The 25,296-nt window shown below is 44.7% G+C and overlaps 1 protein-coding gene across 2 annotated transcripts in view; it reads left to right on the top strand.

Moving 5' to 3' along the window:
• The window catches only part of SPAG6 (sperm associated antigen 6), a 350,667-nt gene that overhangs the window by 288,560 nt on the left and 36,811 nt on the right, over positions 1–25,296 (top strand). For both annotated transcript variants that reach the window (XM_063921580.1, XM_063921579.1), the window contains exon 8: positions 8,597–8,788. In XM_063921580.1, coding sequence (XP_063777650.1) covers positions 8,597–8,788 — 192 coding nt within the window. The remainder of the gene's footprint in view (positions 1–8,596; positions 8,789–25,296) is intronic.

A 25,296-nucleotide genomic window follows, 5' to 3' on the forward strand; every position in this document is an offset into this window, starting at 1 on the left:
CTGAACTGATCGCACTGGAAGAGTAAGTCTCGAGCTACTCAGAAACTGCAAAGAAAAATCTTTTCGCAATATTGCGAATACTTCGTTCGCAATTCTGCTAAGCTAAGATTCACTCCCAGAGGGCGGCGGCTTAGCGTGTGCACTGCTGCGAAAAGCGGCTAGCGAGCGAACAACTCGGAATGAGGGCCATTGAAATAATTGCATACCATAATGGGATATCATGGTGATGGGACCCAAGTCTAAGCACAGAATGCATTTATGTTTTATACACACCTTATACACACAGCCTGAAGGTCATTTAATACAATACTTTTAATAACTTAATAAAGTTTGTATACATTGAGCCATCAGAAAACAAAGATTTCACTATCTCACTCTCACTAAAAAAAAAATCTGTATTTCGGAATATTTGGATATGGGATACACAACCTGTATCAATAATACAGTGTTCTCGCCATTAGTTATAAGATTGCATAGAGGAAGTTCATAGGGCAGCTAAAGTAAGGCAAATTAATAATAAATTCTCACAGTCCCCTTCTCACTATACACACAGGGCTGTATTCAATTCCTTTCACCCCCTTCCACACCAATTCTATTTCTGCTGACGGGTGTGTTATAATCATTTCAGCTCATTACCCCTGCGGTAGCAAGGGCACTAAACCCTTTATGCAGCTAAACCTCATTACTATGGGTACGATATGCGAGATAACGGGGATCACTTTAGAAAGTAGATTGGGTGTGATATATCATTTGAATACCGCCCGCAGTGTAGCTCTTGTTGGAAGAGGAGGAGCCACGCACACAGGGAGAGATCAGATAAGGTCACTCTCTCCTCCTGCGCTCTCCCCTATGCTCTGTGCTTTCTACTAAACTGTAACTTTAGCTGTCTGGCCGTGGTGTCTGCGTCATGTTTCAGGCTGATCTCCTCCAGTGATTGACGTTACTGGGAGGCAGAACTTAAGTCTGGTGCTGCTAGCAAACAGGTTTGACTTCTAGGAACTGCATTGGATGCAGCCCCTCGAAGCCAGAGAGGGCTGCCATGATAGCAGGGGAGTAGCTTCTCATGGAAAGTGCTCTCTGCGCTATGGCAGTCCTGACAGGTAGTCCCAGTTGGAGAACACACCTCCCCTTGGGACTGCCTGTCTGGCTGTGATTAGCAGGGAGTGCTTCCAATCATAAGTCACTGCTATTGTTAAGGGGGGTACTCACGGAGAGATATTCTAAGCAATCTGACTAGATTTCTTAGAATTTAAGCAGGAAAGCTCCGTGTGTACCCCCTACAGCGATAGCGATGCGTAGCCCCGCGCATCGTTATCGCTGCTGCTAGATTGTCCTGCCGTGCAGGCCAATCTAGAGGGTCGCTCACTTCACCCGCTGGGTGAAGTGAGCGGCCACCCCGTCTCCCCCCGCACGCTCAGCACAGATCGCGCTGTGCTGAGCGGCGGGAGAGATGTGTGCTGAGCGGTTCGCTCAGCACACATCTCTCCTGCGTCGGCCCGTCTATATGGGCCTTAAGTCAGTCTCTGCGGGTGACAGATTTTACTGGGTCTGCAGCCCCCTAGGTAAAATCTCCCACTGGCACGGCTAACTTCTAATGCCATCTGAACCATAGCAAGCTTAAAAGAAAAAAGATGTTTTATGGACTTTTATACATTTTGAAAACTTGTAGGGTTAAATGGCTCAGAAGGTTTTATGCCATATTCTCTGGTTTGTTTACAAAGGCATTGGATATTTGCAATTTTTCTTCCTGTGTAAGATGATTTGTGTTACTTGCAAACATTTCTTTAAAGCTGGATACGAACAGACCAGCCCTGTCACAGACCAATCCTGCCACCCAATTCACATACAGGTTGAGTATACCTTATCCAAAATGCTTGGGACCAGAGGTATTTTGGATATCGGATTTTTCCGTATTTTGGAATAATTGCATACCATTATGAGATATCATGGTGATGGGACCTAAGTCTAAGCACAGAATGCATTGGTGTTTCATATACACCTTATACACACAGCCTGAAGTCAATTTTAGCCAATACTTTTTTATAACTTTGTGCATTAAACAAAGTGTGTGTACATTAACACAATTTATTTATGTTTCATATACACCTTATACACATAGCCTGAAGGTCATTTAATACAATATTTTTAATAACTTTGTGTATGAAACAAAGTTTGTGTACATTGAGCCATCAAAAAACAAAGGTTTCACTATTTCACTCTCACTCAAAAAAGTCCGTATTTCGGAATATTCCGTATTTCGGAATATTTGGATATGGGATACTCAACCTGTATCTGTATTTAGCATACATGTATAATCCTAAAAGCAGATATCTGGTTTCTATAAACAGTTTTTTAAATCATCTCTTAAGTGTAACTTACTGTATACACCCTACTAGTGCTTGATTCTGAGTCACACGTAATGTGGTCTTAGTGCTGGACACTTTCTGCAGTGAGCAGTCTGGCTCTCCGCCCCCAGCCCTGTGGCCACAAGGACAGCCCATAATTTATAGTAACCACACTTACTGCTACCCTGTGCTAGTTCTGAATGAAGATGGTGTGAAGTCTGCATTTGCCCAACTCAGAATAGGTCACAACCCAGGCTACATGCTCGCAGGACGCTTCTACGTGCAAATGCCCTGTTGCCACCTAGTAATACCCATTCAGCCATTAGCAAAAAGTGACTTAAATGCATGCGACTGACTTGTAGGTGCTGTAAGTTGCTTATGTAGGCCGCAGCGCATACGCAGTTTGCTAAGCATCACAAGATGTGGCTACATGCGAAATTGCAGTTCCCAAATCTTTTGCTGTGTGCAAACAACAAATTTTAAATTAGATGTCAGATCCAGCATTTGTACAAAGTGTTCATAAGTGGAAATATCCATGTTTGCTTATAGCCTATTAGTGGCCTGTGTGAGAGTACTAGGCCTAAACCATACCAGAGATGTATAATAGACTGAGCCCACACGTAAATTGGGTCCTCACAAACAAGATGGAGGGACAGGACACCTGGCTCCTGTCACATTTCACATGGAGCCTGATACAGATGTGGTTGGAGGAGGCATCACTGCTGCTTACTTGCAAGCAGCAGCAGTGATGCACTAGTATGTTAATGCAGCAGGAGGAGTCTGATATAAGTAGATGCCTCCTACTTGCATTAGTGATTCGTGTTGAGTCCAGGAAATCTCCATCTTTTGATATCCTAACCTCAGCCCTTCCCCAAAACGGAGATGACATGAAATTACTGACACACGGGGAGATGGAGTGGAGAAGTTGCCCATGGCAACCAGTCAGTATTAAAGTAACAAATATACGAAAGAGAGGGATATGATCAAAGGCGCCCAATGGTAAATTATACAGAAAAAAAGAAAAGGAAATGTACATAAAAATTTTAAAAAATTGAAATCAACAATACGGTTTGATTTTCCAAACAGAAGTCCTTGGGTCGTCCGTCTTGAGCCAAATGTCCTCAGTGAACATGTAAAACAAAAATATTAAAGAAAAAAGAAAACCAATGTGTAGTATTGTATAAAGAAGGAGTTTTTGTGGTGTCCGGAAACTGGAGCCCTGGTGTACAGTGAGACTTGATAGAAGAAAGAATAAGATCTCGCCACCATTTCAATATAAATTAGAGCATACCGAAACTCACATAGAGTAAAATAAAGTAATGCACAGCAATGGTAATGAATCAGTGCTTCTTCGCTGCCATTGTGGCTTCTTATAATCAAGACAACAAAGAAAAGATGGCAAAGGTTCCGTTCTGCAAAATGATTCTTGTGAAAGATTTAAAAACAACATTTCGAAATGTTGAAATACTTTTAAATATATATCTGAATTTACTTTGTTCAAATACAATGGTGAACTGTCCACAGTGAATCAAAGTTTTTCTTTCATGGCTCAGGCTGATAATAATTATACATTTTGGACATTATATACTGTGTGAACTGGACTTCATGGCCCTTGAAAGACATGCCTCTCAGACGGTTTAGAAGCATGGTTCTTTTTACAGACTAATAAGATTTATACAGTATACAAAGTATTTATTTTCTTAAATGAAATAATGTACAGCGTGACTGACATTGCTAACTTCATAGCATCTCTCTGTAGGGATTAGACAAACACAATGAATGCTGGTAACTAGTATTTTTTCTGTCATTCGGCAGGTTGAGGGGTTTCTTTTTCCCTTTGAGCTGTCTCCTCCTATTTATATAGTTTCCTCTTCATCTCCCTGTCTTTACCCTGGCCACAGAGCCAGGGTAAAGTATGATTGGTCATCTGGGCTTCTTGCAAGGTCGTCCTCCTCAACAGTGAGATCCAACAGGCATGTTCTTCCTCTGTATGTTCTTCCGTCAGCCAAAGCAGTGTGAGACCAGGGACGCGCTCTCCCACTGAACATGAAGGAGATAGGGCAGCCACTGAAGAGTATTATAGATATCAGTTTATCATTTTAACAATTAAATTTTTTTGTATTAGTGGCTGCAGCAGGTTTACATGACCCAGGGCCCACAGTGATCTTAATTAGCCCGTATCTTCTCTCACTCATGTTTTACTAATGACATTAGCTGGCTGATAAACTCCTATTATAGACACTGTATGGGCCTAAAAGCAACACAGAATGCATGTGAGTATAGGCAGTGACACCTGCTCCAACATATAAATAGAAGCCATGCACATTTGTGCTCATCAATTAAGATCAGGTATCCAGAAAAAGATGTACTTAACGATGCATATAATTGTATGGTCAGCATAATAACCACTAAGCAAATTATTAACATGTATACCCACCTCCAGAAATGTGCATTAGTGGGTTTATGCGGATAGCCGATGTTATTGATGACAGGACAGCTCAGCACTATTGAGATCCATTTGTGTCTGATTTTATGCCCAAAGTTTTGGGCCATTGTTTGGACCATTCTAAAATGATGTGTGTCTAAGAACATTATTGGTCTGCAGCACACTATCTAAATAGTGTACACTATAGGAGAGATACAATGAAGCGCAATGGAACTTAGCCTGATGTGCGAGATGCAAGCAAAAATAAGATAACGCCAGATTACCCACGTTGTACCCGATGTACATGATGCAAGCAAAAACAAGATAATGCCAGATAACCCACGTTGTACCCGATGTGCAAGATGCAAGCAAAACCAAGATAATGCCAGATAATCCACGTTGTACCCGATGTACGAGATGCAAGCAAAACCAAGATAACGCCAGGTAACCCATGTTGTACCCGATGTACGAGATGCAAGCAAAACCAAGATAACGCCAGGTAACCCATGTTGTACCCGATGTACGAGATGCAAGCAAAACCAAGATGACGCCAGGTAACGCATGTTGTACCCGATGTACGAGATGCAAGCAAAACCAAGATAACGCCAGGTAACCCATGTTGTACCCGATGTACGAGATGCAAGCAAAACCAAGATAACGCCAGGTAACCCATGTTGTACTCTATGTACGAGACGCAAGCAAAACCAAGATAACGCCAGGTAACCCATGTTGTACCCAATGTACATGATGCAAGCAAAAACAAGATAATGCCAGGTAACCCACGTTGTTCCTGATGTACATGATGCAAGCAAAACCAAGATAACGCCAGGTAGCCCACGTTGTACCCAATGTACATGATGCAAGCAAAAACAAGATAATGCCAGGTAACCCACGTTGTTCCTGATGTACATGATGCAAACAAAACCAAGATAACGCCAGGTAACCCACATTGTACCCAATGTACATGATGCAAGCAAAAACAAGATAATGCCAGGTAACCCATGTTGTACCCGATGTACATGATGCAAGCAGAACCAAGATAACGCCAGGTAACCCATGTTGTACCCGATGTACATGATGCAGGCAGAACCAAGATAACGCCAGGTAACCCATGTTGTACCCGATGTACATGATGCAAGCAGAACCAAGATAACGCGAGGTAACCCATGTTGTACCCGATGTACATGATGCAAGCAGAACCAAGATAACGCCAGGTAACCCATGTTGTTCCCGATGTACATGATGCAAGCAGAACCAAGATAACGCCAGATAACCCACGTTGTACCCGATGTACATGATGCAAGCAGAACCAAGATAACGCCAGGTAACCCATGTTGTACCCGATGTACATGATGCAAGCAGAACCAAGATAACGCCAGGTAACCCATGTTGTACCCGATGTACATGATGCAAGCAGAACCAAGATAACGCCAGGTAACCCATGTTGTTCCCGATGTACATGATGCAAGCAGAACCAAGATAACGCCAGATAACCCACGTTGTACCCGATGTGCGAGATGCAAGCAAAACCAAGTTAATGCCAGATAACCCACGTTGTACCCAGTGTACATGATGCAGGCAGAACCAAGATAATGCCAGATAACACCACGTTTTGATGAAAACTCGCAGCTTTCTATGATTTGTTATACTAGCTGACAGGTGCTATGTAGTTGTGTGACACTTTGTAAAGTGATACTGAATACACACTGTTTGCATTACCCTTGAGCATACATTTGTTTTTCCCTTTTTCCCAAAGTGGCTAATAAGAAATCCTTTGTTCTGCACAGTTCTGTGTTTCTCCTTGTTGTACATGCTGTAATCTTTTTGTATCCGGATCATTTGTGAAATAGTTTATGCCATGGAGCAAACCCACTGTATGACCTAGCAGCAAATGCATTAACCAATCAGCTCCTGTCATTTTTCAAACACAGCCTGTAACATTAGAGTTAAAAGCTGGTTGGTTAGTACTTTCTCTCTTCATGCTTTGATAAATCCCCCCTTTAATGCGGTAAGGACCAGGCTGCAGTTACATCATAGTGCAGTCATCCGACCCTGACATACATCTAATGAGGTATACTTATGGTTTGATCACTTATGTTAAACAGAGAAAGGCAAATAAACATACCACTAGAGCACTTCTAAATTCTGATTCCCTCCTTCACCACATAGCCTAGGGGGCACTGAGCAGAAAGGAACCGTTTGGGTGACCTCCCTTCATCCCAGGGTTAACCCCATGATGGGGATGCTCTTCAACATTTTCAAAAGGTTCCTTTGATCTATTATAGTGTTGAACAACTTTCTGTTATTTTATTATTATTATTTTTTTTAAATATGAATTTGACGTAGTTTTGATGGCAGGTGTTGTGATTATCATTTTAATTATTATAGTCATTTTTTATTTTATTAGTATTCTATCCTAGTATTAGATTTTATATCTTTCAAATGCACTAGCTTCCCGAGTCCAACAGCAAATATTAGTCCTTTTTAAGGGCATGATTCAGCAGTTCCACTCGCAACTGAGATTTAGTACACAGCACAAAAATATGCTAATGAATGTTGTTTGTACAGAGACTGCCGGCATCTCTGATCCACCTCTAACGCAACATTGGGAACTTTTGGTGTCTCAGCATGTCCGTCTCAACCAAGACGCCGGGGTCAGTCCAACGGCAACCAAATTCGCAGTGGCTGACTAGCACCTGCCCATAAATTGGTGGCAACAGATTTGCCTTTTTGTAGCCACTACCCACCCCCCTGTTCCCACCCCCAAACAGTTACTACCTCTCACCCAATTTGCAAAAAAATCTTCACTGCGTTCGCCGTCGCTTTTCAGTCACAGTGTGTGCGCAGGTGGTTCTGACCAAAACTCCCTCCACTGTATACGATATTGCATCCACCGCTGAATTAGGAAGGAAACGGAGGCTGGTATTTCTTTTTGTTTGTTTGTTTGTTTGTTGATGTTTATTTTATTGCTATTCACTGGCCTTAAATCCTTCTTTGTAAGGATTTGTTACGTTCTTCCTCTATTTAATTAGCTAGTCATATGAAAGCTTTTTTTTTGGGGGGGGGGGGGGGGGGTTGGTGACAAAATGTCCTAAATGTCTCTGAGCTGACAAGGCTCATTAGCAAATTCATCACAGAATCTATCTGCGCATTAGCAGACTAGACATGAGAAAGAAGGACCGGGTTTGAAGTTTAATAGCGTAAATCAGGAACGCTGTTAAAGCAGATGTGTGCTGAGACAAACTACATATCCACGCTAAAGCCTGGGGGTCACGTCACATTCAGAACTTTTGGGAAGTAACTTAAAGGTAATGGCAATGATTTGCACAGTAGATTAAATGACAGAGATCATCATGTTAAGAAGAACGTTTGTATTTCCAAGCATTTTCACCATCCTGTCCATAACTTCCAGCTGTGGCTTTTATGATTGCGTTCTGACGCTGCTTAATTCATGTTTTATTCGGATGCTATGTTATAATAAACTGTGTGTATTATTTTTGCAGTCTCCGTTCCAGCTCTGCAGTAATCTGTGATCGCTCTACCTGGGAGAAAACCCCCTAATGCAACAATATTACTGATAACTTGTTTTTATGTAGGTCTGATTGTTTAACCCATTGCAGCCAGATAAGAGAGTTTCTCCTGAAGGGATTATTTCTAGAGCCAAGATATCTCTAAATGTTTTGGGGGGGTTTTAAAGAGAAAAACAGAAAATAATTTCCTCTCCATTTGTTAGTTACTAATACACAAGAGACAGTATTTCTATTATTTGTGAGATCACTTGCTATGCATTGCTTTTCAGTAAGAACAATTGTGTTAAACCTTGCAGGGGGTCCCTCAATTAGCCATCTGCCTGTCAGAGGAAGCAGAGGATCACATCAAGGCAGCTGCTGCCTGGTCCCTGGGCCAGATTGGGAGACACACTCCGGAACATGCACGTGCTGTCGCTGTAGCAAATGTACTGCCAAAGCTTCTCTCTCTGTACATGGACACTGACAGCTCAGAGGACCTTCAAGTCAAGGTAAATTTCCCATTTTAATTGCAGCCACAATTTTTTTTTTCTTTACAGTGCCTTCATCTACTTCCTTACGTGGTGTCTAATGGATGATCATGCCTAGCATAACAAATTGTTACAGCAAATCCACAGAATAGAACAATATATTGTTAGCACTTCCGGGGGGTTTTATTGACGATATTTCTCTGCTCTTATCTGCTTTGTATTTGTTCCCCCAGATTAAAAGGAACAACAACAAAAAAAAGAAGTAAATGATCTGTGAATGATCTGGTCACTGCTAGGTTTAAATGACATAACTCACTCTTCTAGATCTCTCTGCTGCTTTTGACACTGTTGACCATTCTCTTCTCATACAAACACTACAAGCTCTAGGTCTTAAGGGCACATTCCTTTCTTCTTTCTTATCCTACCAATCTAATGTTCTTTCAGTGTCCACTTTTCTGAATCCTCCTTCGCTACCTCCTATCAGTTGGAGTACCGCAAGGCTCAGTCTTGGGTCCTCTGCTATTCTCAGTCTATATCTCATCTCTTAGGAAAGTAATCAGCTCTTTTGGATTTCTGTATCAGCTGTACACGGATAATACCTAAATCTCCACAGATTTGTCACTATCTGTATTGGTCAGTGTCACCGAATGTGTTTCTGCCGTTTCATCTTGGATGTCATCTCATCGCCTTAAACGTAATATTTCCAAAACAGAATTAATTATATTTCCACCGGCTGATAATAGTTACCAACCTGATATCTCTATCACCATTGAGAACTTGACAATCAATCCTACCCCACAAACTCGCTGCCTAGGTGTCATTCATGACTCTGAGCTGTCCATTGTTACCCACATTCAATCTGTCTCAAAATCATGTTACATACATCTAAGAAACATCCAAAATACGATCATACCTTACACAAGACACTGCAAAAATTCTAATCCATGCTCTTATTATCTCCCTCATTGATTATTGCAATAGTTTTCTTACTGGTCTTACCAAGAAGAGACTTTCACTACTGCAATCCATTCTGAATGCAGCTGCGAGGCTAATCTTCCTCGCTAGAGGTTCATCATCTGCGAATCCACTCAGTCAGTCCCTGCATTGGTTACCGGTATTGTACAGTATTCAATATATTCAATATAAAATACTTTTACTCACACACACAAGGCCATTAACCAAACTACACCAACATACATCTCTTCGCTTATCTCAAAATATCTCCCAACCCGACCTCTCCACTCTTCACAAGCTCTGCATCTCTCATCCACACTCATTATTTGCTACCCTTCACGATTGCAGGACTTTCTTCGGGCTGTACCCACTCTGTGGAATGCCCTCCCATGCACAATAAGACTGTTCTCTAGTCTCTTTAAACCTTCAAGTGTTCCCTGAAAACTTACCTCTTGCATCCCAACTGTACAGTCCACACAAATCCTCACATATTTTTTCTTTCTTCACTTTACCATCCTCCTGACCCCAGGCCAACATTGCTGTGTGACCATAGCATAGAGCCCACCAAGAACCTTTGCAATCTGGTGGACCATTATGCAATAGATAACACCTACCCTTGTGTATCAATGCCTATTACAGTATAGATTGTAACCATGCGAGCAGGACCTTCCTACCTCTATATCTGTTTGTTATTACCCAGTTTTTTTTATCACTGTTATTTCCAATTGTAAAGTGCCACAGGACTTTCTGCGCTATATAATAAAACGGTTAATAAATAAATAATAAAAAAGTGGTGAAATATTCCTATACCCCCGAAAAGTGGCAAATCACATAGCAGGACAATGTAAAAGGCTGTTAGTGACCATAAGCAAAGGACTGGAGGCTATCTGGTGTCATGGATGATTTGCTGCAACTTTTCAAAATGAAAGAAAATAATATCCAGCAATTGTACTTCAGTAGATAAGTGTTTAGAGTATTTCGGTGAACATTCAAAAGTCTACATTGTGAATTGTAAAGATTTATTTACAAATTAGTAAAATATTGGGGGAGGGGGGGAGCTTGAAACTCCGATCTGCTAATTCTAAAACCCTTTCCATCAATACAGCGCCTTAACATAAATATCCCACATCATTTAACCCATTTTCCGCTCTCGAGCAAGAGTGGCCTGAATGTCTTTATTGGCTATACTTTGCTGTTTTAACACCTCTAAATACTTTACTATTCATTGGGAAGGGTTATCCAGGGTGTACTGCATTGTGCACTGACATATTGACATTAAAATAAGGACTTAAGAAGTCATCAGAATATGTTTAATGAACGTATAAAACGTGTTACCTGAGGATTACGCTGGCACTGTCTGTAGCCTTCAGCCGGTTCTCCTGCAGCTCATGGCCAGGTGTGTAGTTTTGCGAGTGTCAGACCATACTGTCTCTGTTTAGCATTTGAAAACACGCATGTCCAAAATGTATCCCCCACCCAGTCTACACCTGGATTTAATTCAGCTTTACACATCACTAGTGATTTTGGAGGTCTCAGCTATGTTCCCAGTGGATACATGGCCACCTCATTAAAACAACCACTTTATTTGTCAAAATTCAGAACAGTTGTCTCTCTCCAACACTGAAATAACAGCCTGTTCTAGATCATGTTTAGTTGTATTAGCAAAGCCACGTGGGAGATGCAGTACATTGCCAGCTTGTACTACACAAACTGACAGCAAGCTTTCTCTTTCACAATCAATAGTCTATACATACCTCATACCCCCATCTGATGTAGGTCTGGCACCCGCTACTGGCGGAGAGGCATGTGTATAGGCAAACTTGTCTACTACATTTTACATTGCTCTTGTACAAGGAATATTTTTAAAAGATATTCTAAAAATCTGCCACAAAATCAATTTAATTATCAGTAAAAATACTTACTTGGAAACTTTAGGTGCAAATCATGGCTACAGTCTTCTTTATATATAAGGTTTTTACAATACCCCACTTTTTTAATTTTTTATTGCATTTTAAGCATTTATAACCCCTTAAAAAAATGTATTGAGTAGACTTTATTGTGGTGATGGTTGCCATTCAAATCCCAATGTCCATTTAATTGTACGAAAATACTGCAAAAATTTTCCGGCAGATGGCGGCACCGACTTGTAACGGTTGCTGCAAGTTAAGGTGAGTATACCACAAATAAAACGTACTTTAACAATCGAATTTCGGCAAAATCGTTATGCGAACAGTAATTGGAGTTGCTAGAGGATCAAAATACTGAATTAGATCGAATTGCAATGTTTTGGTGTACGAGCTACAAATCTAGCAAATCGTTGTCCATAAGGATGGACATTGGGGGCCGGATGTAATGACACTTGAGTTTGTCGGCCAAGCAGGATGCCGGCCAAACTCAGGCATTTTTTAAAGGGGCAATCACTTAGGGCAACATTCGTCTACTTTACCAGTGTCATCACTGGGATACTACGGACACATGCAGTGGGTTATAAAGGGTTAAGCAATTCAACTCCAGTGAATACCATGTACTGCTATAGAAGTAAGCGGTAAACTGCTAGAGTTTAAAAAAAGGTTAGCAAACATAAAACGTTTGTAAATGTCAGAGTTATACATAAAGTCATACAAATAGGCTAATGGCCGCATACACTACAACAAGGTATCTATCGCATGCGCCCCATCATAGGCGATACCCCTTCAACTCCCCGCCATCCGCCGGCAGCTCCTGGACTTACGATGTGCTAATGTTAGATCGTATGCCACCTAACGTTAAGCACCTTCATCGCAAGCGACAGGGCCAGATCTTACCTACTGCATATAAGATCTGAAAGCCCTTCTTTCGACCCATGGATTGATATCGTAACAAAAGGCACGATTTCGGTCTAGTGCATGGAAGCCTTAAGAACTTACTGCTGCAACAATTAAAAAAAAGTCTTTCTGAGTAGAAAAGGATGGTTCCTCATTGTGTGGGTTTTATTTTCTACAAGCCGCCGCTTCCTGACGTGTTTAAGCCACACATCTAAAAGGGCATTGCTTTTATCAGCAAAGCACCCCATGTTTTGCCAGTAAAAAAAATGCCCTTTTAAATTCCGGGCTTAAGCATGCTGAGAAGAGGCGGCATTCACAAACCATCACCTGTGACATAAGTGATCAAACAGGGAGGAGGAAGGGTGGCAGTCTGGGACTCTCCTGCTGGATCCCAAGTGGGTGAACGGCACCCTAGACCAAATGGCTGTAACAGCATTTTACATTGCCATGCAATACCATCATCTACATCTAACTGGTCAGGGGTTCTTCCTTCAGCAAGATAATGACACAAAATATCATCCAGCTATGTCAGAATGACCTTTGAGGAAAAGAACAAGACTTATGGAACGGCCAGCACAGCCTCCTGACTTAAAACCTTTGAGCTGATTTGGGATGAACTGGACAGAAGGGTGAAAGCAAAGAAACCTACAAGTGCAGCACATTCCTGAGAACTGCTGCAACGGTGCTGGGAAGAACTTCCTGAACAATATATTATTTCCATTGTAGACAGAATGCGTTTGGCGGTTAAATCTGCAAAAGGAGGCTATGTTGAGGAGTCAAAAATTTATATTATATTGGGAGGCACTCAACTGACCGCCTGTCGGGATCCCGGCGCTCAGGATACCGACACCAGCTAAAATACCAGCGAACGGAGTCCTGACCGCCGGCTGGTTACCCCTCTTGGTCCACGCCACCACCCGGAGCGGAATAGAAACCTGTGGCGACCAAAGGTCACCACCGGGCCCAAAGCGCGGAAAGCCCGCGAGGGGACACGCACTCGCCGCCGGGATCCCGGAGTCGGTCTCCTTACCGCCAGTATCACGTACTGATCCCCCCCACATTTTGTTAAACAAAATAATTCTATGATTGCAAGTGATTTGTTTGCTGTACTCCCCAAAAAGCCAAATTTGCTGCTCATATGCACCAGCATGGAAAGGCCGCACCTGCTACAACAAACGTAGACGATACCTTGCACTTTGCCCTTTTTTGTACCGTATTAGAAGCATGTTTTTAATGACTCCCTACAGCATGGAGTACTATTTATTTAATGAGCACTCACTAGGAACTGCATTCTGTTAAGTGTTAATGCTTGTGATCGATGCAGGTAATGTCAAAATTGAGGCTTAGTCCAACGGCTTCTTGGAATGTATGTGTGTACAGGACCATCTGCTTACATTATTATTTGGACTCTTAGCTTTAAAGTGCCTTTAACAGCCCTAAAATGTGTCAAATGAATGCCCCTTTGTACAAGACCTTATGGAGGCATTTAATAGCATAACAGCAGAAACTAAGCAGGCGCAGATTTATAATACATAAAAATAAGGATTGTGCTCTCTCACAGTTACGCGATGAGCGTGAGTGTGATTTTATGTAGTGTATGCAGCCAGTGGTCTGATCATTATATGGCAGCACACGTCGGAGCCACAGGCACAGGGTGGACTTCTGACTTCAGATTTTGGCAGAACTTGCTGGGAGAGATTCACTTTAATATTTTTTATTATTCCTTGAGCCCCTCCTGGTGCTGGTAATTGATTTTAAGCAGTCGACTCATCCTTATTGTATTTCTCTAACGTCCTAGAGGATGCTGGGACTTCGTAAGGACCATGGGGAATAGACGGGCTCCGCAGGAGGCATGGGCACTTTAAGAAAGACTTTGGACTCTGGGTGTGCACTGGCTCCTCCCTCTATGCCCCTCCTCCAGACCCCAGTTTTAGACTGTGCCCAGAGGAGAATGGGTGCACTGCAGGGAGCTCTCCTGAGTTTCCTGCTTAGAAAGCATTTTTGTTAGGATTTTTTTTCTCTTTTTTCAGGGAGCACTGCTGGCAACAGGCTCCCTGCATCGAGGGACTGAGGAGAGAGGAGCAGACCTACTTAAATGATAGGCTCCGCTTCCTCGGCTACTGGACACCATTAGCTCCAGAGGGAGTGAACACAGGTTCGTCCTGGGCGTTCACCCCAGAGCCGCGCTGCCGTTCTCCTCACAGCCGCGCTGCCGTTCTCCTCACAGAGCCAGAAGAAACGAAGACAGAAGACGTCTCAGGCGGCAGAAGCCATCGGTGCTTCACTGAGGTAACGCACAGCACCGCAGCTGTGCGTCATTGCTCCCATACACCTCACACACTCCGGTCACTGTAAGGGTGCAGGGGGGGGGGGGGGGCGCGCCCTGGGCAGCAATAAAACACCTCTCCTGTGGCAAAAGTCTATATACATGTACAGGTGGGCACTGTACATGTATATAAAAGATCCCCGCCATTTTTTAGTAAGTTTGAGCGGGACAGAAGCCCGCCGCCGAGGGGGCGGGGCTTCTCCCTCAGCACTCCCCAGCGCCATTTTCTCTCCACAGCACCGCTGAGAGGAAGCTCCCCGGACTCTCCCCTGCTTGACACACGGTGAAAGGGGGTTTTAAAGTAGAGGGGGGGCACATTATTGGCGTTTTTACATTAAGCAGCGCTACTGGGTAAACAATCTGTGTTTTTCTCCAGGGTTATATAGCGCTGGGGTTTGTGCTGGCATACTCTCTCTCTGTCTCTCCAAGGGGCCTCAGGGGGAACCTGTCTTCAGAAAAGAGATTCCCTGTGTGTGTGAAGTGTGTCGCTACGTGTGTGTCGACATGTTTGACGAGGAAGGCTCACCTAAGGAGGAGGGGGAGTGCATGATGGTCAGGTCGCCGTCGGCAACGCCGACACCGGACTGGGTGGATATGTGGAATGTCTTGAATGCAAATGTAAATTTACTGCATAAACGATAAGACAAGGCTGAAGCTAGGGATCAGACCATGCCTGTCCCTGTGGCACCAGGACCTTCGGGGTCTCAAAAACGCACCATATCCCAGATCACTGACACAGATACCGACACAGATACTGACTCTAGTGTCGACTATGAGGATGCAAAATTACAGCCAAAGGTGGCGAAAGGTATTTGTCACATGATTATTGCCATTAAAGAGGTTTTGCATATCACTGTGGAACCCCGTGTCCCTGACACGAGGGTACACATGTATAAAGGGAAAAAGCCTGAGGTCACTTTTCCGTCCTCTTTTGAACTAAGCGACTTGTGCGAAAAGGCTTGGGAATCTCCAGATAGGAGACTACAAGTTCCCAAAAGGATTCTTATGGCGTATCCCTATCCACAAAAGGACAGGATACGATGGGAATCTTCGCCGAAGGTAGACAAGGCGGTGGCACTGCCTTCTCAGGATACAGCTTCCCTCAAGGATCCTGCTGATTGTAAGCAGGAGGTTACCATGAAGCACATTTACACACATTCCGGTACTATCGTTAGACCGACTATGGCATCGGCCTGGGTGTGTAGTGCTGTCGCAGCATGGACAGATTCCTTATCTACGGAACTTGACACCCTAGATAAGGATACCATTCTAATGACCCTAGAGCATATCAAAGATGCTGCTTTATATATGAGGGATGCTCAAAGAGACATTTGTTTACTAAGCTCCAGAATAAATGCTATGTCTATTTCTGCTAGGCGACTCCTGTGGACCCGACAGTGGACAGGGGATGCCGACTCAAAGCGGCATATGGAGTCGTTGCCTTACAAGGGGGAGGAGTTGTTTGGAGAAGGCCTCTCGGACCTTGTCTCTACTGCTACGGCAGGTAAATCGAATTTCTTACCTTATGTCCCCCCGCAGCATACTAAAAAGGCACCTCATTATCAAATGCAGTCCTTTCGTTCCAATAAAAGCAAGAAGGTACGGGGATCGTCCTTCCTTGCCAGAGGAAAAGGCAAGGGAAAAAAGCTGCATGCAGCTAGTTCCCAGGAGCAGAAGTCCTCCCCTACATCTGCAAAGTCCACCGCATGACGCTGGGGCTTCCCGGGGGGAGTCGGCTCAAGTGGGGGCACGTCTTCGATTTTTCAGCCAGGTCTGGGTTCACTCAGAGGTGGATCCCTGGGCTATAGAGATTGTTTCTCAGGGATACAGGCTGGAATTCGAAGACGTGCCTCCTCGCCGGTTTTTCAAATCGGCTCTGCCAGCTTCCCCGTCAGAGAGGGAGTTAGTGTTGACTGCAATTCAAAAATTGTATCTTCAACAGGTGATAGTCAAAGTTCCTCTTCTCCAGCAAGGAAAGGGGTATTACTCAACCCTGTTTGTGGTCCCGAAACCGGACGGTTCGGTCAGGCCCATTTTGAATCTAAAATCCCTGAACTTGTACTTGAGAAAGTTCAAGTTCAAGATGGAATCGCTCAGAGCGGTCATCGCCAGCCTGGACGGGGGGGAATGGATGGTGTCCCTGGACATAGAGGATGCATACCTTCATGTTCCGATTTTCCCTCCTCACCAGGCGTTCCTGAGATTTGCAGTACAGGACTGTCATTACCAATTTCAGACGTTGCCGTTTGGGCTTTCCACAGCCCCAAAAATTTCACCAAGGTAATGGCGGAAATGATGGTGCTCCTGCGCAAGCAGGGTGTCACAATTATCCCATACTTGGACGATCTCCTCATAAAGGCGAGATCTCGGGAGAAGTTGCTGGACAGCGTGTCGCTGTCGGTGAGGATGTTGCAGGGACACGGCTGGATTCTCAATATACTGAAGTCCCAGCTAGTCCCTACAACGCGCCTGACCTTTCTGGGTCTGATTCTAGACACAGACCAGAAAAAGGTTTTTCTTCCGATGGAAAAGGCTCAGGAGCTCATAGCCCTGGTCAGGAACCTATTAAAGCTAAAAAAGGTTTCAGTGCATCACTGCACGCGTGTCCTGGGGATGATGGTGGCATCGTACGAGGCCATCCCCTTCGGAAGGTTCCATGCGAGGACCTTTCAATGGGATCTACTGGACAAATGGTCCGGGTCCCATTTACAAATGCATCAGAGGATCACCCTGTCTCCCAGAGCCAGGGTATCTCTCCTGTGGTGGCTGCACAGTGCTCACCTCCTAGAAGGCCGCAGGTTCGGAATTCAGGACTGGATCCTGGTGACCACGGACGCAAGCCTCCGAGGTTGGGGAGCAGTCACACTGGGAAGAAATTTCCAAGGTTTCTGGTCGAATCTAGAGACTTGTCTCCACATCGACGTCCTGAGTTGAGGGCCATATACAACGCCCTACGCCAGGCGGAGGCATTGCTTCGGGACAAACTGGTTCTGATTCAGTCAGACAATGTCACAGCAGTGGCTCATGTAAACCGCCAAGGCGGCACAAGGAGCAGAGCGGCCATGGCAGAAGCGACCAGGATTCTTTGCTGGGCGGAAGGCCATGTAAGCGCCCTATCAGCTGTATTCATCCCGGGGGTGGACAACTGGGAAGCGGACTTCCTCAGCAGGCACGACCTGCATCCGGGAGAGTGGGGACTTCATCAAGAAGTCTTCGCACAGATCGTGGGTCGGTGGGGACTGCCTCAGATAGACATGATGGCGTCCCGTCTCAACAAAAAGCTAAAGCGGTATTGCGCCAGGTCAAGAGACCCTCAGGCGGTAGCGGTGGACGCTCTAGTGACACCTTGGGTGTTCAGATCGGTCTATGTGTTCCCTCCTCTACCTCTCATACCCAAGGTGTTGAGAATAATAAAACTAAGAAGAGTAAGAACAATCCTCATTGTTCCAGATTGGCCATGAAGGACTTGGTATCCGGATCTGCAAGAGTTGCTCACAAAAGATCCGTGGCCTCTTCCTCTAAGACAGGACCTGCTGCAGAAGGGGCCCTGTCTGTTCCAAGACTTACCGCGGCTGCGTTTGACGGCATGGCGGTTGAACGCCGGATCCTAGAGAAAAAAGATATTCCGGAGGAGGTCATTCCTACCCTGATCAAGGCTAGGAAGGACGTGACATTGAATCATTATCACCGTATATGGCGAACATATGTTTCTTGATGTGAGGCCAGGACTGCTCCTACGGAGGAGTTCCATTTGGGTCGTCTGCTTCACTTCCTGCAAACAGGAATGACTTTGGGCCTAAAATTAGGGTCCATAAAGGTCCAAATTTCGGCCTTATCCATTTTTTTTCAAAAGGAATTGGCTTCTCTTCCTGAAGTACAGACATTCGTGAAGGGGGTGCTGCATATTCAGCCTCCTTTTGTACCTCCGGTGGCGCCGTGGGATCTTAATGTGGTATTAAGTTTCCTCAAGTCACCTTGGTTTGAACCACTCACAACAGTGGAGTTGAAATATCTCATGTCGTGCCTGTGGCTACACGGGACTTGGAGGATTCCGAGTCCTTTGATGTGGTCAGGGCTTTGAAGATTTATGTGGCCAGAACAGCGACGGTTAGGAAAACTAAAGCGCTGTTTGTTCTGTATGCAGCCAACAAAGTTGGCGCGCCTGCTTCAAAGCAGACTATTGCTCACTGGATCTGTAACACGATCAGCAGGCGCATTCTACGGCAGGATTGCCATTGCCTAAATCAGTTAAGGCCCATTCCACTAGGAAGGTGGGCTCGTCTTGGGCGGCTGCCCGAGGGGTCTCGGCATTACAGTTGTGCCGAGCAGCTTGGTCGGGGTCAAACACCTTTGCAAAGTTCTATAAATTCGATACCCTGGCTGAGGAGGACCTCCTGTTTGCTCAAGCGGTGCTGCAGAGTCATCCGCACTCTCCCGCCCGTTTGGGAGCTTTGGTATAATCCCCATGGTCCTTACGGAGTCCCAGCATCCTCTAGGACGTTAGAGAAAATAAGATTTTACACTTACCGGTAAATCTATTTCTCGTAGTCCGTAGAGGATGCTGGGCGCCCGTCCCAAGTGCGGACTTCTTCTGCAAGACTTGTATATAGTTATTGCTTACATAAGGGTTATGTTATAGTTTCATCGGTTTAGACCGAGACTATGTTGTTTGTTCATACTATTAACTGGGTAGTTATCACAAGTTATACGGTGTGATTGGTGTGGCTGGTATGTATCTTGCCCTGGGATTCCCAAAAATCCTTTCCTCGTACTGTCCATCTCTTCTGGGCACAGTTTCTCTAACTGGGGTCTGGAGGAGGGGCATAGAGGGAGGAGCCAGTGCACACCCAGAGTCCAAAGTTTTTCTTAAAGTGCCCATGCCTTCTGCGGAGCCCGTCTATTCCCCATGGTTCTTACGGAGTCCCAGCATCCTCTACGGACTACGAGAAATAGATTTACCGGTAAGTGTAAAATCTTATTTTCTTTTTTAAATTATGTCTTAAGTTAAACAATGTAAGGAACGCCACATCCCCCGACCAGTTAGAGTAATGTGCAAGACCAGTTAGAGTAATGTGCAATGACTTTCATTAGCATATTTAACCAAATGAAGACTCGAGTGGACATCTTTGGTTGACTTTTAGATACTGAAATACAAACCATATCACGGCGAACAATTAAATTCACTTCATGCTCTTTCCTTCTGTTTGCTTTCTTTGTTGATGTGTATATATGTATGCGTGTGTGTGTGTGTGTGTGTGTGTGTGTGTGTGTGTGTGTGTGTGTGTGTGTGTATATATATATATATATATATATATATATATATATATCAATATCATACAAATTCAGCACTCACCTAATATTAACACTTCAAACTGTAATTCATCTGAATTTAGGGAATGTTAGTTCCAAAATATTGCAGTAGTTTGTTAAGCTGACCAGCCACTTCACGGCCACTCCCATTTGGTCAGTCCCTACACTAACTTTCAAAAATCTGAGCATTGCTCTCAGGCATCTTTTGGATTTTGGAAAAAGGTACTAATGAATTAATACCAATCAGGCGCTCAAGACTGGGCTTGTTCTCTAAGCTGCTGTTTAAAAGGGGCATTTAGTCAATCGCCCCAACTCACAAAATAGAAAAATAGATAAGGAAAACAGCGCTTAAAAATAACTAAATACCAGGTGTAGTTAAAAAATACAAATATCATTCATTTAATAAATCATACAATTTGTGACAGATTCATGGTAACCACAATGGTGTTATAAATGAGCTTAACAAGCCAATCCCTCAACTTCTTTGCTTTTCTGAAAGGGGCAAGTCAACATATGTAAATGCCGGCATATACACAGTGTGCTGATCAGCAAACAGTCCTCCTCACTCTGAGATGTTATAGCGACATCCAATTTGGAGAAAAATAATTACCAGCTCCCTTGTGGTATTGGCCGGGTATTCCACCTAGCGAGGGTCCAGATGCTCTCTTTATCCTACGAAAAATAAATGGTGGTTCTCCCTGTATTTCTGTCCACAATGTCGGGTGCTTGAATCTCCCAGCGTTTTGAGTGACTTGGAGTGATTCCACTGTACGGGTGAACAATGCCCTGGTCAGAGGATTGGCTTACTGACGCGTTTCGCTGGCAGCTTTATCAAAGGTCTTTTGGATTTTAAATACACAGAATGCTTCTATCATGGGTTTAGACAGTGCCGTAACTAGCCATTTTATCGCTGTGTGCAAGAAACAGCATTGGCACCGCCACCATACAAGATAGGGGCAGTGCACGCCATAGGCGCGCAAAAAATATATAGGGGCGTGGCTTCGTGGGGAAGGGGCGTGGCCACAAATTAATACCAATTCATACTACGGTGCACAGTAGTCACCATTATTCAAATTACGCTGCACAGTAGAACCCCTTTGACTCATTACGGCAGGCAGCATGCCCTTTTTACACTTTACGGCAGACAGCACCTCCTTTTTACACATTATGGCAGACAGCGTCCCCCTTTTTACACATTATGGCAGACAGCGTCCCCCTTTTTACACATTACGGCAGACAGCGTCCCCCTTTTTACACATTACGGCAGACAGCGTCCCCCTTTTTACATATTACGGCAGACAGCGTCCCCCTTTTTACATATTACGGCAGACAGCGTCCCTCTTTTTACACATTACGGCAGACAGCGTCCCCCTTTTTACACATTACGGCAGACAGCGTCCCCCTTTTTACATATTACAGCAGCCAGTCCCCAATTTTACACATTGCGGCAGACAGAATAGATAGAGAGAGCTAGACAGACAGACAGACAGACAGACTGGTAGATAGATACTTACCATCTCTCCCCGCTGGCAGTCAGGCTCCTCGGTGCTGGCAGATCCCGGGCAGGGGGGAAGAAGGAGGAGGAAGGAGGACTGGAGCCGCAGCAGCGCTATGTAATTGGTGGAGGCACCGCTGCAGCTGTCCCTCTGCTTCCGCTTTGGCTGCCCGCCGCCGCTATGAATGCTGGGATGATCGAAGCCTCCGGCGCTGCTGCTCTCCTCCCCTGCCTCCGGCTTCTCCAGCACGGCGCAACCAGCACAGCAGAGGCGGCTTGTAATGAGTCAATTTGCCTCATTACAAGCCGCTGGCCGTTGTGCCCTTAGGGCGACTGTGCTGTGTGCCAGGCACACCTGGCACACACATAGTTACAGCGCTGGTAATTCCACACACCAGACCCCCCATAGTAATCCCACAAACCAGACCCCCCCATAGTAATACCACACACACCATACCCCCCCATAGTAATTCCACACACCAGACCCCCCATAGTAATTCCACACACCAGACCCCCCCATAGTAATTCCACACACAAGATGCCCCCATAGTAATTCCACACACCAGAGCCCCCCCCCCCATAGTAATTCCACACACCAGACTCCCCCCTCCCCATAGTAATTCCACACACCTGAAATCGTTCGCTCTCAGTGGGGACTGGGGAGAAGTGAGGGCGGAGGTGCACTGGAACCACGCAGCACGGAGCAGCAGCGGGAAGTGAGGAAGGAGACGATCGGTACGTGACCTGAGAGTCACCATAAGTCACAAGGCCGGCTGTTGCGGCAGTGCAGCGCTGCCCGAGCTGGCAGCCGGACACGCATATGTGGTGGCGGGTGTCTTAGGCGGCGGGTCTACCTGACGGGCATCGCTGTCAGGCAGCGCATCATACCTGAAAAAGGCTGCTATACAGTGTCGTGTCCGCGCTCCAACCTCCCCTCTATACCACGCTGATCTCACTGACGGGGCACCACACCGCAGCGGGGAAGCACAAGGGGGAAGAGACTGCTCAGCACTGCCATCTGCATTGTATCTTAACAGTGGTGCATCCAGCAGAGAAGGATCCGGGCGCACCACTATTATTACACATTACAGCAAGCAGTGGCGCATACATATAGGCTGGTGGATTCGGATGGTGCGCCCACAGGGCAATTGCGCTGTGTGCTAAGCACCATCCGCCCACACCTAGTTACGGCCCTGGGTTTAGGCCCTGTCTCACTCTTTTAAAGTGATAGGAACCACACCCAAGCATATCAGTTAATCAGTATATATATACATATATATATATATATATATATATATATATAGGCAGGCGACGGCGCGGCACTCAGGGCTCAGGAGAAGAAATCAAGTACAACAACCACGTCTTCTTAACAACGTTTCAATCTTATTCAAAGATTTTCATCAGGTTACGCCTGCCTGCATCCCAATTTTGTGAGGGCACGGTGTCAAGGTAAACTACTTCCTTGGAGTGCCGGACACATTGCCAAATATATATATATATATATATATATCTCCAATAAAGTAGGAGCACTCACCAGTCTTCATAATATTCTCATTTTTATTAGCAGCAAGACATCAATAGAGGGGTGCAATCGACGTTTCGGTTCCCAAATGGAACCTTTGTCGAAACGTCGATTGCACCCCTCTATTGATGTCTTGCTGCTAATAAAAATGAGAATATTATGAAGACTGGTGAGTGCTCCTACTTTATTGGATAGATTTGCACTAATGGATCTTGAGGATTCATTATTATATGGAAGTCACCCCAGCATTTGTGGATAAGGCCAGAGTGTGGACTGCTCCTGTGAATATATATATATATATATATATATATATATACAGCAAAGAGAAACAGGTGGCACTCACAGACTTGAAAGAAATGTTGAACAAACTTCACTCCGTGAAGAGTTTAATGGAAACAACAGGTGACGTTTCGGGGACACATCCCCTTCCTCAGACATCAAAACAGTGCAAACAAAGTGTATTTATAACATGATATGACCCCACTTACCCCCACAATCACGAGTCCCAGCTGCGTGGACCACGGAGTGCCCAGGCGTCTCCCGTCCCGCACTTCCGGTCTCGGCTCCACGGCCCGGCCGGAAGTGACGCAATCAGGCTTGCTGGTTCCTATGGCAACGCGCTGGTAGCCCTGAAATAAACAAAGCAAAGCAGAACATCTGATCGTGACTCAATAAGAAACAACAAACAGGCACACAAATGTATACTGCGCTCAATGAAGCTGGAGTGTGCCTAATAAAACTAATCTAACATATCGTAACACATGTGCATAAACTACAATAAAAATTTTTAAAATCAACCTGTGTGCAATCCGCAACCATAGGAACAACATGATCATAATATTTATAATATTTAAACCCTCTAGTATACAAAAAGAGTATATTTTTATATCAACATCACTAGAGGCCATTTAACCTGGAAGGCAAAACAACCGAGGGGATCATAATCAAATGCACCGTCCCTTGCCTAATATGACCTCTCGACTGGAACCCTAGCCTACAATACATATAAAGAATGATAATGAGGTAAAACTACACAGCATTTGTGGTCCCAGCCACTGTAAAAATTGTTTGTAAACGGCTCTCTACAATAACAATTTTAAAGGGAAAGGTGCAGTGACATCAACAAAAAGATTTTTTATAGAAAATTGATGAGTCTCAAGGACTCATTTAACCCCCTAGGGGCCAGACAATCTAGGCGAAAAATCCACCTGGATTCAAGTTGGAGTAATTTTCTCCCCCCCCCCCCCCCCCCCCCCCCCCGTGTAGATGCTGGCACATGGTCAATGGCCCTGTATCTCAAACTGGCCAAACTATGTTTATGCGTGGCAAAGTGTCTTGCCACTGGCTGCTCACTAGTCCCAGCACGAATGGCAGACCTATGCTGGGTTAACCGTACTTTCAATTGGCATTCAGTTTTGCCCACGTAATAGCAAACTATCACATAGACCACGAACCGAGATGTACAGGTTAATGGCCACCTGATTTTTAACCGTTGGCCCGTGTGGGGATGCGGGAATGACTCCCCAACAATGAAAAAGGAACAGGTGGTGCATCCTAGGCATTTAAAGCAACCATTTCTCTTGCTTAAAAAGTGCCTGGTTGCACTCTTGGCATCAAAACCTGTGATGTCGGTTTTGACTACCAAGTCTTTCAAATTCCTACCCCTAGAATAACTCGGAATCAATTTGCTGTTTTGGAAACACTTCAAATCAGGGTCAGAAGTGACCATCTGCCACATCCCTTTGACTTGCTTCACCAATGCCGGACTATTAGAGTTGTATTCAGTCACCCAAGGTATGGTCTCATTAGGTATTGCTTTAGAATGATGTTTGGGTTGTTTCTGAAAATTGCACAGAGCTCTCTCTCGTGCTTTTTTCAGTTCCGATAGAGAATATCCTCTCTCAGAGAATTTCAGCATCATCTCATCTAGCTGTAACATCCGTGTACCTGGATCAGTGTTATTCCTGCATACCCTGAGTAACTGAGAATAAGGCAAACTACGGATCATTGCTTTGGGATGGGAACTCTCAGCCCGGAGCAGGGTGTTCCTGTCCGTGGGTTTTTTATACAGAGTCGTCCCCAGCTGTCCCTCTTTCAGCTGTATACATACATCCAAAT

Source organism: Pseudophryne corroboree, chromosome 5 (genome assembly GCF_028390025.1).
Source record: "Pseudophryne corroboree isolate aPseCor3 chromosome 5, aPseCor3.hap2, whole genome shotgun sequence".
Classification (NCBI taxonomy): Eukaryota; Metazoa; Chordata; class Amphibia; order Anura; family Myobatrachidae; genus Pseudophryne; species Pseudophryne corroboree.